General features: G+C 43.3%; 1 protein-coding gene across 1 annotated transcript in view; it reads left to right on the top strand.

Moving 5' to 3' along the window:
* The window catches only part of CCDC33 (coiled-coil domain containing 33), a 1,193,032-nt gene that overhangs the window by 367,529 nt on the left and 813,050 nt on the right, over positions 1 to 12,453 (top strand). Inside the window, exon 5 of the mRNA XM_085643888.1 lies at positions 5,781 to 5,914. Within this exon, the coding sequence (XP_085500014.1) occupies positions 5,781 to 5,914 (134 nt within the window). The remainder of the gene's footprint in view (positions 1 to 5,780; positions 5,915 to 12,453) is intronic.

Here is a 12,453-nt window from a genome sequence, read left to right as displayed (position 1 = left end):
AGTGACGCACAATGGGTCTGACAGATTGAGTCAAACAACTGTCCCAAACATTCCAGAACTATCCCACATTACTAATTTGAGTGAAAAACACATATTCCTTCACAAACAAAATTTACAGACCATTACATTGGTTCAATCACACATCTTTGTAGTGCAATCAGACAACAGCCTCTAAGCAGGGGCAAAATGGTAGTCACTTTGGAAATATAGGTGCACATAATGCTGCACGTAGACAGCTACGCACATCACAAAATAGCAACAGAGTTTAGACAAATAAATTAAATTATCGCACTGCCATCAATTTGAGACTTGGGGCATGATTCAGAAAGGTAAACTTACCCTTTTGGGCAAGTATACTATTTTTTGGTATTCACAAACAAGAGTTTAATTTTGATAATAGTTAAAGGACAGGCCTATCTTTTATGTGCGTAGACTCTGCCATGAGTGAAGAGTCTCTGCAGTCTTAAAACAACTATTAGTATAATTAAATGTGTAGTTTGTGAATACCAAAAAATAGTAAACTTAGACAAAGTGTAAGTTTACCTTTGTGAATCAGGCCCGGATAGTCATAGTGAAGGCGGGCTGGTCCTTTCTGAAAAACACAATTACGGAACTCTTGCTTTTCAAGTCACACACAAACACTCTAGAGTCGCCCAAACATCAGGCACAGCTCACAAGAGGCCGCATATCTGTGTTTCCATATATGGCAAAACATTATCGGACCTCCTGGTTTGGGTGGGGGAGTCCCAGGCGCGTGTGCTTTAAATCCCCTGAACATCATACGAAGGCATGTGCTGCGTATTACTTATACAACACTTATACAACATACAGCCTTAAACTAATCCACGCGAATTAAAGATTTTGCTGAGAATTGGCGAAGTTGTACTTCTTTTGCAAATCCCAGAGCTACCGTGGGACAGCAGCTGATGGCTTTTCCAAGGGATTGAGGATTTATGCATTCCAGCTATTTTCCAGATCCCCTTGTCCCGTCCTCAAACCTTAAAACCGCGGACCAAGATGGTAGCATGTCCAATTCTAAGGATGCTTTGTTCAAATTACATAAACGAAAGTTAATCCTGTTGTTCCTCCGGCTGTGACCTCACCGTTTCTCCCTGGGATTAGTGGGCCATGGCACTCTAGTAACAATTTTTTTTTTTAGTTCTTCCTTTTTTTTTTTAAAGAAAAGCTTTGCATAACTCTTTCTCTTATATGCCCTTTAGTTTTTCAACAGTTATTATTATATATACCCATTCTCTCTCCTGGCACTTCCTGTTTCCTTGAAATTCCTTTTTGTCAACCCTGCTTCATGCTTCCCCTGCTTTCCTCTTTCCTCTTATGTACACCCTCACTCATTTCTTGTCCCCCTTGATTTTGTTGTATCCTACTCTGTTCCCCCTCCACCACCCCTGCCTTTCCTGATTTTCCTGTGCCATTTATTCAGAAAGCGCTATTTTGAAAAGCATGTTTCAGAGTAACACAGTGTATGGAATGGAATTCACCTTGCATTTCGCTTTTTTGGTAATTTTTTATTATTTACTTTTAGAATTTCTGTCATGATTTTTTGAGTAAGGTTGAAATAACTGTACCCCTTTCAAAGAACATAGTCAGCAATATATTAATGAAGGAGACCATCTATTTGCACAAACTGGGCATGAGTCCTGAGGAAAAAAGGGAACAATAGTTGCAAAAGGTTACTTGTATTCTTTGTTTATGGTAGCGTCAGGCCAAAGCTGCTCCTCTGAAGATGATTGGAAGGCCCAATTAGATAAGCAACACACAGTAAAAAACAACGAGCAATGTCTAAGCAATCTGACTAAAAATTAAGATATATTTGTATAAACCGCAATCTTTAAAAGTCTAGAAAAAAACACAAATGCATTACTTTACAAACATATCTATCATTAGATATACCCATGTTAATAAAAAATGAAACACAATGCAGATTGGCGAAAAAGTTAAGAACATTTCTAAAATTGTGACTGGATGTCACCTGGGCTAATCGTAGGTATCGGTCTGAGGGCGAGGCTGCTTGGGTCTGGTCGTAGAACCATGGGTGCCCCACAAGGAATCCTTCCTTCTGATATAATCCCACCAGTTCCCAGGCTGCTGAAGGCCTGGGACGGTTGGACATATGATGCTTGTTTACTGATTAGTAAAGATTTCTCTACAGGTCCTGTTGAGCCAACCTATGTAGGAACCTAGGCTTTCAGTGGAACGATTTCCTCAATAGCCATAAAAATGCATCACCTTCATGTTCAACTTGGCCCTCTTTGCAGAGTCATTCCCAAATGATTTCCCTTTGCCCTCCTGTTTTTGAACCCGTTTTTGTTGGCTGGCAGGACTCTGTGGACTTTACAGCTGACAACCAGTACTAAAATGCTTCTGCTCCCTCCTTTAAACATTGGAACATTGGCTTACACCCAGTTGGCACATTTAATTTATTTGTAAGCCCTTCTTAAAGTGGTGGTACATGTAACCAGGGCCTGTAAATTAAATGCTACTAATGGGCCTACAGCACTCAAAGTGGCACCCACTTAAGTAGCTTTTAAAATCTCCCAGTCCTGCCACAGCAGCCTGTGTGTGCAGTTTAAAGTGCCATTTTGACCTGTCAAAATAAACATTTTGCCTAAACCTTCCTTTCTAATGCATATGTTACCCTTAGAGTAGGCCCTAAACAGCCCATAGGGCAGGGTACAGTGAATTCAAAAAGTTGAGCGTGTACTTTTACGCTTTACATGTTCTGGTAGTGAGAAACCCTTACATTCATTTTTCACTACTGTAAAGTCCTCCTCTTCCATAGGATAACATTGGGTTAACTAATTATATTTAATAAGCAATAACTTTCAATTGGGAGCAGGTAGTAATGTCAAATTTGGTGTCTAAAGAATTATAATTTAAAACCTTCTTTAATGTTAAGGTCAGATTTTAGTCACAATTCTGAAAATGCCACTTTTAGAAATATGGCATTTTCTTGTCCCAACCATTTTGTGCCTGCAGCCTGTATCCGGGGCCACATGACAAGATGTAGCTGGCAGTTGGTCTTTGTTTATTACTCCCAGACAGTGAGACAAAGGGGGAATAGGTGTTGGTAGGATGGGCCATTTCTGACTTGATGAAGGGGTGGAGCTGTCACCTACCACACTTTCACAATACAAAGATCCTGTCTCAGAACACTCACAAAGAGTTTCACACTAGTCATTGGTGCCCCCAGACAAGCTGGGCGAGGGAGGGGTGAAAGAAATTCCAAACACCTCTGGGTGTGGAACCTTTTAGAAACATCTCCTACTTCAAAGCTGGCACCAAGTATTAATATTGGACCCTCAGGCCCAACTCTTTAGTACACATCTTGCCCTGTGAAAGACTAAGAAGAAGGACTGCTGTGCTGTTGCAAAAAAGACTGCCCTGATACTCTGCTGCCTAGATGAAAAGGACTGGACTTGCATCTTTAACCTAGGACCACCAGTGTGACTCCAATGTAAAGCAGGCATGTCCCAAATCAATGTATTTAGATGTCTAATATGAAGTAACTATTTTATAAAAGAAATAACTCCTTTATGACTAATCATATACTCTAAACTACTTACATCACAGCAGTTAACTGCTTGGGCTAAGCTGGATATTTCAAAGTAACAGAAAATTGTGGTTTGTGGTCATTCCGTGAAGGTAATGTTATAATATGAGGTATTGTTAGCTAACAGCAGGTCAGCACCGTGGATAGTGAGTATGATGTTCAATGTCCTGAAGAGCCCTTTTAATGCTAAGTGGTCATGAGGCTTTTATAGCTTTTTGAAACTGAGAAAAAGTAATGGCCTTCTCATCAGAGCCCCAGGGACCGAAAAGGCTTTTGACCCCCTACATCTGAACTCTGCCTGCTCTGAGTTCTAACCCCCCAAGTGGTGCCCCTCCAGTCTTGGATCCTTAGATTTGGGGCAAAGGTGCACTCCCAGCCCAGCTGGGATCTCTACCAGAACCGACGCAGCACAGTGCAAACCTGATGCAGCTCTTTGCAGCTCTTCATAGAAACCGATGCATCATGATGCAGCATGACGCAAGCCCACATCACACCCCTCGCATCTTATCGGAACCATCACTGCATGATGCACCCTCGACGCTGCCCTCGCAGCTTCTCATTGGAACCGATGCATTGCAGACTTCACAGTGCATTAGAACCGCCGCTGTGCAACGTGTCCTCAATGTGAACCTCACATCACTCCTCTGGGCCGCCGCTGTGCAGCATGACACTCCACACCCAGGATTTAGGCACATTTCTCAGCAGTGCTAACAAGGTCCTTGTATCCAGCCCATTCTCCATTGCAGTCAGCCTCAACTTGTGACTTTTTCCCAGTCCAACATGATCAGTTCTACTGACTAGAGGTTTGTCGTTTTGGTGTCAAATAATTTATTAAAATGAACCCTATTTTTCTAAATTGGTGTAGGATTTTTCTGGTGTTGTGTTTTCACTTTATTACTGTTTAAGTACCACATAAATACTTTAAGCCTAACGGTTTGTGTGTGAAAATGCCAGAGGGTTAAGCATAGGTTAATTTGGGGTTTGCTCGTGTTTTACTGTGTCGAAAATTGTGGTTGCTTTTTGAGTATGGCTTCACCCCCCTCAACCAGGAACCCAATTTTCTACGCTTCAAATATTGTGTTGCTTTCAAATCATGGTTTTGCTGTCTTTGGAAAATTTATTCTCTGGGCTAAGTTCTTCTAAGGTTTTAGAAATTAAAATTCTAAGATGGTCAACAAGTTAGGTACTGTGCATCAAGGCTACAGGCAGAGTTTACATGTGATGGTTTCACAAAGATATCTGTAACCATCCTTCCAAAGCGCTCATCAGCCCAGTCTAGGTGAGCTGGAAAATTGTCCAGTGATGTCTCGACTTGTCCCCAATGCTTGGAAAAGCAAACACCTAGACTATGGCTCTGAGATAATTGCATGGAGATGCTCTTTGAGCCAAACTGGTTTTACAAATGGTGCTGTCTTTAGCCCTCATTAAAATCCACTAATAAACCATCTGACGGCTTATGTGTATTGCCTGGCAAGATAAGCAATTGTGAGAAATAGTTAAGAAGCAATCTGCTACACAAAACAGCACTAACCAGCCGATTTAGTGGTAGAAAGAGGGTATCTGAAAACTAACAAGCACTCCATTTAAAGGTGACCCCAATTGCAGTGTCATAGAGCTCGAATCAAGTGAAGGAGGAACTAGCAGGGACAGGGGAACAGTTTTCCCTCTGTAACAGAGTTGACGTCCGAAGAAACGAAGAGTTTCATCCGACTTATGCGCCCAGTTTCTCTTTAATGCACCAAGACATCAACCCCTCAGCGGTCGGCACAGTTGAACATTAACACTCTACTTGTAGCATTTTAAACATAGAACCTAATGACAGTACTGAAAGGCACAAAGACACCACACCTACCTCACACTTCACTTTCATTTATAATTTTACTAATGATCCCCCAACCAAGGGAATTCAGTAGGAATGTTTAGCTCCCACCTAAGAAAAACAGACCAACTTCATTCACCGCGACCCTTCTCTTCCGCGACAAAGACTTTATCATGCTGAAGAAAGCTTTCTCTGTCTACCACAATAAGTTACAAAATGTAACCGAATACAAGTCTTCATATTGGTTATTTGTTTCCCCAAAAACCCACATGCAACCAATTGGATCTAGCAGAAACATTCTGCAAAAGGTTAATTGGAATTTTTACCAGTCAGCCCCATTCATGTGAAGATGGTGGAGTGTCTAAAAGTTATCCATGTTTGGCTTTACAGGAAAAGCAGCTCAGATGAGACAAAGAAACGTACAGCTCAAGGTGTCACCCACTCTGCAGCCCAACCAACCCACTCGCCCAGCTGGGAGGAGACCTTGTACCTTGACATTGAGGAAGATAATGCACAGGATGAAGGTAGGTCAAGAAGAAGGCCTCTGGCCAACTAGTGGATGAGGAGACAGTGGGGTTCAGGGCAGAGATGCTGGGAACTTATTGTACGAGATGTACTTCTTTCTGATCCCTTTCTTTGACTACCGCTTGTTGCCTGTGTGTGGCTAACCTGTAACTATCTGCTTATGGTTGCTCTCTATCTGCTCTGTGGCTGTTTGTGTGTGGTTGATTTTAAACTTCCTGTGTGATTTCTCCATGAGGGTGTGTCTGTGAGAGAGAGAAAATAAGAGTGTGTGAGGCTGGTTTTCTTGCTTTGTATGACTGCATCTGAAATGTCACTTGACCCTACGTTAGTTGTGAATATCTTAATCATTTCATTTTTTTCCTTTAATTTTTGGTAGCTATTGGTTTACTTTTCCTATTGTTCATATCGGATTAAAGGTACTGTTGTCCCCCAATGTAGGAATTGTATGGTAAATCTGGAAAGACACTTACGCATATTCTAAATATGATGGTTTCACAGTTCTGTCCCCAGCTCCAAGCCAGAGTATAACCTTTCCAGCCTCAAGGGACAGCAATAGTGGATGCCGTTCACTGTCGGTGGAGCTTTAGGTTGTCTTCACCTGTTACCCTATGGTAGATAGAGTGGCTACAAACCTGTCAGTCGGATTTTAAACCTGCGAGTGGAGCTGAAATCCTTTGTCGGGTGTTGTAAAGAACCACTTTTCTGCCATGGCCCTGGCAAAAGTGCTACTGGTGGCCTTTGGATCTTTAGACTGCCTTCAGCGCAGTGAAGCATCACAGATTTCAGCATTCATTGGCGTCCCATTAGGTAGAGTTCTGCTCAGCTCTTAAAGAGATGGATCCCCTCCTTGTCCTTGTACATAGTACTCAATATTCCAGTCTCTGATCTTTATTTTACCTGAAAAGTTGCTATAGAGGTTGTGTTCCTCAGGCTTTTCGTTATCGACACTCATTTTGCATATCTCTGTCTGGTATGTGGTTGAAGTTGTGGAGCGGAGTAGGGGTGTTTTTCAGGTGCCAGCTCATGGCTTGACCTTCCCCTAGAGTCAAATAATGATCTGGAGTATTTGACTGTTCCACAGGCACTACTGCAAGCTGTCCCTTCTCTCCTGGGTACTGGTAACTAGAAATGCATTGGCTAAACAAAGACTCAGTAGCTTTGCTGGATCATTAATGGTAGCAGGCTCAAGTAATCAAGGCCTGGGAACAATGCAAGATGACTTAGGTTGATACTGGAGGCAATGTAAAGCAGGCATTTCCCAAATCAATGTATTTAGATGTATAGTTTGACGTACCTATTTTATAAAAGAAATAACTCCTTTATTACTAATCATATACTCTAAACTACTTACATCACAGCAGTTAACTGCTTGGGCTAAGCTGGATATTTCCAAGTAACAGAAAATTGTGGTTTGTTGTCATTCTGTGTAGGTAATGTTATAATATGAGGTATTGTTAGCTAACAGCAGGTCAGCACCGTGGATAGTGAGTATGATGTACAATGTCCTGAAGAGCCCTTTTGATGCTAAGTGATGTTGAGGCTTTCTATAGCTTTCTGAAGCTGAGAAAAGGTCATTATAAGGGCTTGAAGCATGGCAGTGTGCAGGTCCCCTACTTTGTAATATCTATGTTGTAGACTTGAGTTCTGACAACATATATGATAGAACTTGCCCTCCAAAATCAAGCAGACCTGCCATGCCAGTCCTCTAATTTGTAGATAATATCAAATAAGCTACAACGTCTAGTTACTGATTTGGGTTCTTGTTGTGGAACCAACTATTTGACTGTGGATGTTGCAAAAATGAACATAGTATCTTTTGCCCAAAAATTAATACACAAAGTATGTGCATTTTCAAGGGAGAATATATCACCAGGGTGAGTATATATAAATATCTAGAAATTTGACTCCATGTTAGAGGTGGCCACCGGCTTTATTTATCAAACCTAAAATCAAGAGAGGTATTACTTTCTGCCATGTTGTCACATTTGGCCAGCGACCTTACAGGTCCCTCTCTGGTACCCAAATTGAAAAGAATAAGAGCAAAATTTCTGCCAGCCATGAGTTATTGTATTGAGGTTGTTCTGTATAATGCAATATCATCAACCAAGCTTTTGCCTCCACCTTTTGACACTTAAGGCGCATATAGCAACATCATGTGCACCCTAAGTGGCTAAGGATATGCCCAGACGTGGGCCCCTTGCTCGCTGTGTCACTGGATTCAAGGTAGCCTAGCTGATGAGGGGTGATTCGCTGAAACAGGTCCTAGAATGCTTTTTTCTGGTGCAGGGAGGACTTGGCTTGGTCAGTTTGAGCTAAACTGTTCCCATGTGAGCAGGGTCAAGACTGATCTGCACATGGCTGGGTCCAAACTAGTATGATGTGGCAAGCAAAAATACAAAGGATTAAACTCAGATCTGTCACTGGGGGTAAGTGTTTGCAAAGTTTCAACAGTCTGCCCATCATTTTACTTTGTGATGTTAAAACCTTATCAAACATATTTTTGAAAAGAGAGATAAAATTTAGATCTCATAAGCAGGACTTTTGAACCCTCAGTACTAGGAAAGCATTCAGTCTTGGAGGCACGTTGTCTAAGTAGCCAAACCTATCTCACTTATGCTGTAAGAAAATGAATCAAAATTGATTAGCTTCAAATTAGATTTGGTCAGATTTAGCAAATCAGGCATTGCTGGAAAAAGAAGGTTGCTCGTGATAAATGCATACTGTACACTACTTAATCTAACAAAATCAGTCCATTTTCTTTGCCTTTGCCCAGCACTGATGTTGGAGGAAAGATCTGAGAAAGAAAAACCAAGACACAATTGGCAAAGTAATATAGGTTTACTTAGATACTGCAGGACAGATCAGTCACCTCCGTGGAGATGCAATCTGATTTCCGAAAGTATAGCACGGAATCAGCAAAATTTATAGACAGAAGCCACAAAGTAAGTACACCATCACGTCATATTGACCTTTAGTAGTTTCCATGATGACAAACAGAAACCCACTGTGTGGGTATAGGTTCTCGGAATTTAAGCATACAAAAGCGCATGTTTATGTGACCGCACAGCACGTGGTCATATCTTTGTAAAATGCTAATAGGGTCAAGCTATCTGACCTTTATGTGTGCTTTCTGCATAAGCGTGTGGTCTCTGCAGAAGCATGCACATGTTTATCACCTATTGTTCTAGGGCAGGATGTGCATGTGTTGTCTCATCCCTTTTACGTATTTAATCAAGAGAAACCGCTGTGCAGGCCCTAATGTGAGAGGCATCTTGGCTCAATTCTCTAGCAGATGAAGATGATGGTGACCTATTTTGTGACCTATTCGATATAATAGCTCATCTGCACACCACCAAATGTTCTGTCAAGTTTCCTGAAACTGAAGGTAATTGTGACCTATTTTCGTGCAACAGCTCAGCTGAACTAACCACTAAATGTTCTGTTGAGTTTCCTGAAATTTTGATGTGACCTGCATCTGACCTGCTGCTTTCTGCTTAATCCACTGCCTTTCAGCATGAAGATTGTTTCCATGTACGAGCCTGTCACTGAATACGTGGGTGTTAAACTATCTCTAACATCAAAGGCCCTCATGTGAGTCTGGGGTCTTAGATCATTGTGGGGCTCTACATGATGCATCCCATTCTTCTCTCTATCACTAAATCACAAACTAACCAACTTTTAAGCAGATCTTTGGTGCAGTGAAGAGCAGGCCCTATGATGAAGCATGACACCAAGAGTGCGTGTGAGGGTCCAGTGTCCTAAGTATTATATCAACTAGTCTTGGGATAACCCTAACCAGCAGACTTATCTTGCCATTGCCGCCTGATGAACATAGGCAGCTTGTTCTTTCCTCTTTGTTGGTACAGTTGCAATCAAGTTTTAGTGAAGAGAGGATGAAAACAACACAACTACTTAAAAATTCTCTCCCTCATTTTTTTGTGATTTCCGATATACTTGAATGGTAATGCATTGTTCACTCGTAGCAGGTCTGCACTTTGCTCCCCTCGGGCAAAATGTGTTGGTGGACGCAAAGCTTGAGCTCAAAGCAGTTGAAAGTTGTACCAATAGGTCACTTTACTTGGCTTCTGGACCCTTTCTCCACTTCATAACGGGTCACATCAGTGTTTTGAGTACAAAGGGATAAGGACTCACCATGTGATCGATAGGGGTGGGCGGAATTTGCGAAATTCACTTTCGCAAATTCTCGCGAAAATGTTAAAAATCTCCGCAAACACGCGGAAATATCGCGAAGATGCGGAAGTTTTTTCCCCGCCCATTCGCGGAATTTTCTGCGTGGTCGCGGCTCGCCAACTTACCCATACGGTTGCTCGCGGACACGTCCATCTTGTTTTCACTTGTCTCGCGGTGCATGATCGCGAGAAGAAAGACGTGATCGCGTGACGCATGACGTTACTGCGGGCACGAACTGTCGCGAGACAGCGCAAATGGCTACCAACAATCCAACATCTCGTGGAGAACGCGACCGGATGGGGAAAACTTGTCGGCAAACGCGGGGATTCAGGTAAGACGATCGCGCGCACGCGTGAATGTATTATTTTACAGCGCGAGCAAGAAACAAATTATCGCTAAGCTGCGTAATGCGGAAATTTTGACATTTTCGCGCTTTCCACGGAACGCGAAAATGCCAAATTATCGCAATTTCTGCGAACGGAACGGAATTTTGGCCCAGGCCTAGTGATCGATCAGACTGTCCTCACAAACAGGTTGCGCTGGGCACATATGAAGTCCTGACCTGCCGGTCTCTTATGTGTCTTCATTTGTGTTAGTACAGTTTGTATCTCATTGGTAAAACTTTGAACTGCAGAATACAGGAAAATTTGGTGCTGACAGTTTAATTTTGAATGGAAGGAAGCAGGATTGTGCTGCTTTTAACCCCTTCCCTGCTCATGACGGAACCGTTCCGTCATGAGCCACGGTTGCCGTGTGCTCATGACGGAACGCTTCCGTCATGACAATCCTGTCGGCGGCCGCTCCGCCTGCGCGGCGCTGTTTCCCCGCCTGTGCGGGGCGACAACGCAAATGGGCGGAGTCATGACGGAACCGTTCCGTCATGAGCACAGCTCAACTGTGGCTCATGACGGAGCGGCTCCGTCATGAGCACAGGCCCGCCGCGCTGCCCCCCTGCCCCCCCCAGCGCTGCAGCGGAATGTCCGCAGCAGCGAAGGGGTTAAAGCATGTAGAGAAACTGTTTCAAAACAACAAAGGGCTTCCTGCTACAGTAATGGAGAAACAATATGGCACTCCGCTGCTCCCTCCCTGTCGCACAACGCAGTGCAGCCTCGCGGGGGGCTGCAATGCGTAGAGATTTAGTAAATTCCCCCATAGTGTCTTATAAATATACTGGTTGCCTATTAAACTGGATTCTACTAAACACAGCCTCTGGGATTGCATTGTTATCTCCATTTGCAATTAATGTCTTGGGGGTTTTTGGTCTTTCACCCCACACGCTGCACCGGCAGCAAGAGCTCGATGCTGATAGACCACTTTGTGTGTATATATAAATATATATATATAGTTCCTAGTTCACCAAAGAGGTAGTAAACCTGCACTCGTATTAGTGTTCTTGTAATATGTGCAAATGTGCTACTTTTTGGAATTTACGAACATTGCAGTAGTATGATTGGAAAGTTACACCAGTTTCAGATTTCCAGGCATACTCCTGGTAATCAAACATCTAAAAGGTAATGGGGTGAATGCTTGCAAATAGTCTAGCCAGTGGCACTCACTCAAACCATTGTTTTTAACCAACTAATCAGCCGCGGCCAGCACTGGTAAGCACGGGTGGGGGGGTGCAGTGGGGGGGGTGTGGGGAGTTGACAGATGACGGAATAGGTATTATTTATTTATTTATTTATTTATTTAATTATTCCTATTCTGACAACTACAAACCCCTGCCACCCAACCCCACCCTGCCCCGTCTCGCCTCGCTTACCTGTGCCAGCCGCCGCTGCCACTATGTCACTCTAGGCAGAGGCCCACCTAATGCTAATCAGTACTGACCGTGTTCCTCATGTCAACAGTCCATCCCCAACCTTGGCCATCTCAACCATCCCCCACTCCCTGCGGCCTGCCACTTTTTATACTCCCTGAATCTCACTGACTAAGCTACGCCCTTGAGTAGGCTCTCCCTGTCTGAGTCAGATATGGAAAGATTCCAAGGTTTATGTGGGATAGATGGCCCCTCTGGACTCTTTCTACCTCACTCAGGTTTGGTGGTTGCAACGTAAATCGATCTATAGATCCTCCCTTGCTTGCGGATGTTTGTGGCCTCTCCTAGCCTGGAAATAAGCTCCATGCCCCGGCTCCCTAGTTTGAGTGAACTGGCCTCCATGTCACTCTCTCGGGCTTAGAGCCTCGCCCGAATGGATACCCCTTAAGTGCACTCTCTGATTGGCTGCAGTTTGCATTCCATCCATGAGTAGCTCATCTGGACACTTTGTGCCTGACGCGAGCCTTCCTTAGCTCCCTGGCCAGACCAAATATGAGTCCGTTCTGACTGACACCCGTATATGTGCTC

Source organism: Triturus cristatus, chromosome 3_1, assembly GCF_964204655.1.
Source record: "Triturus cristatus chromosome 3_1, aTriCri1.1, whole genome shotgun sequence".
In the NCBI taxonomy this organism is placed as follows: domain Eukaryota; kingdom Metazoa; phylum Chordata; class Amphibia; order Caudata; family Salamandridae; genus Triturus; species Triturus cristatus.
Note: the sequence above shows the minus strand (reverse complement) of the source record. Positions and strands in the feature narration are given on the sequence as shown.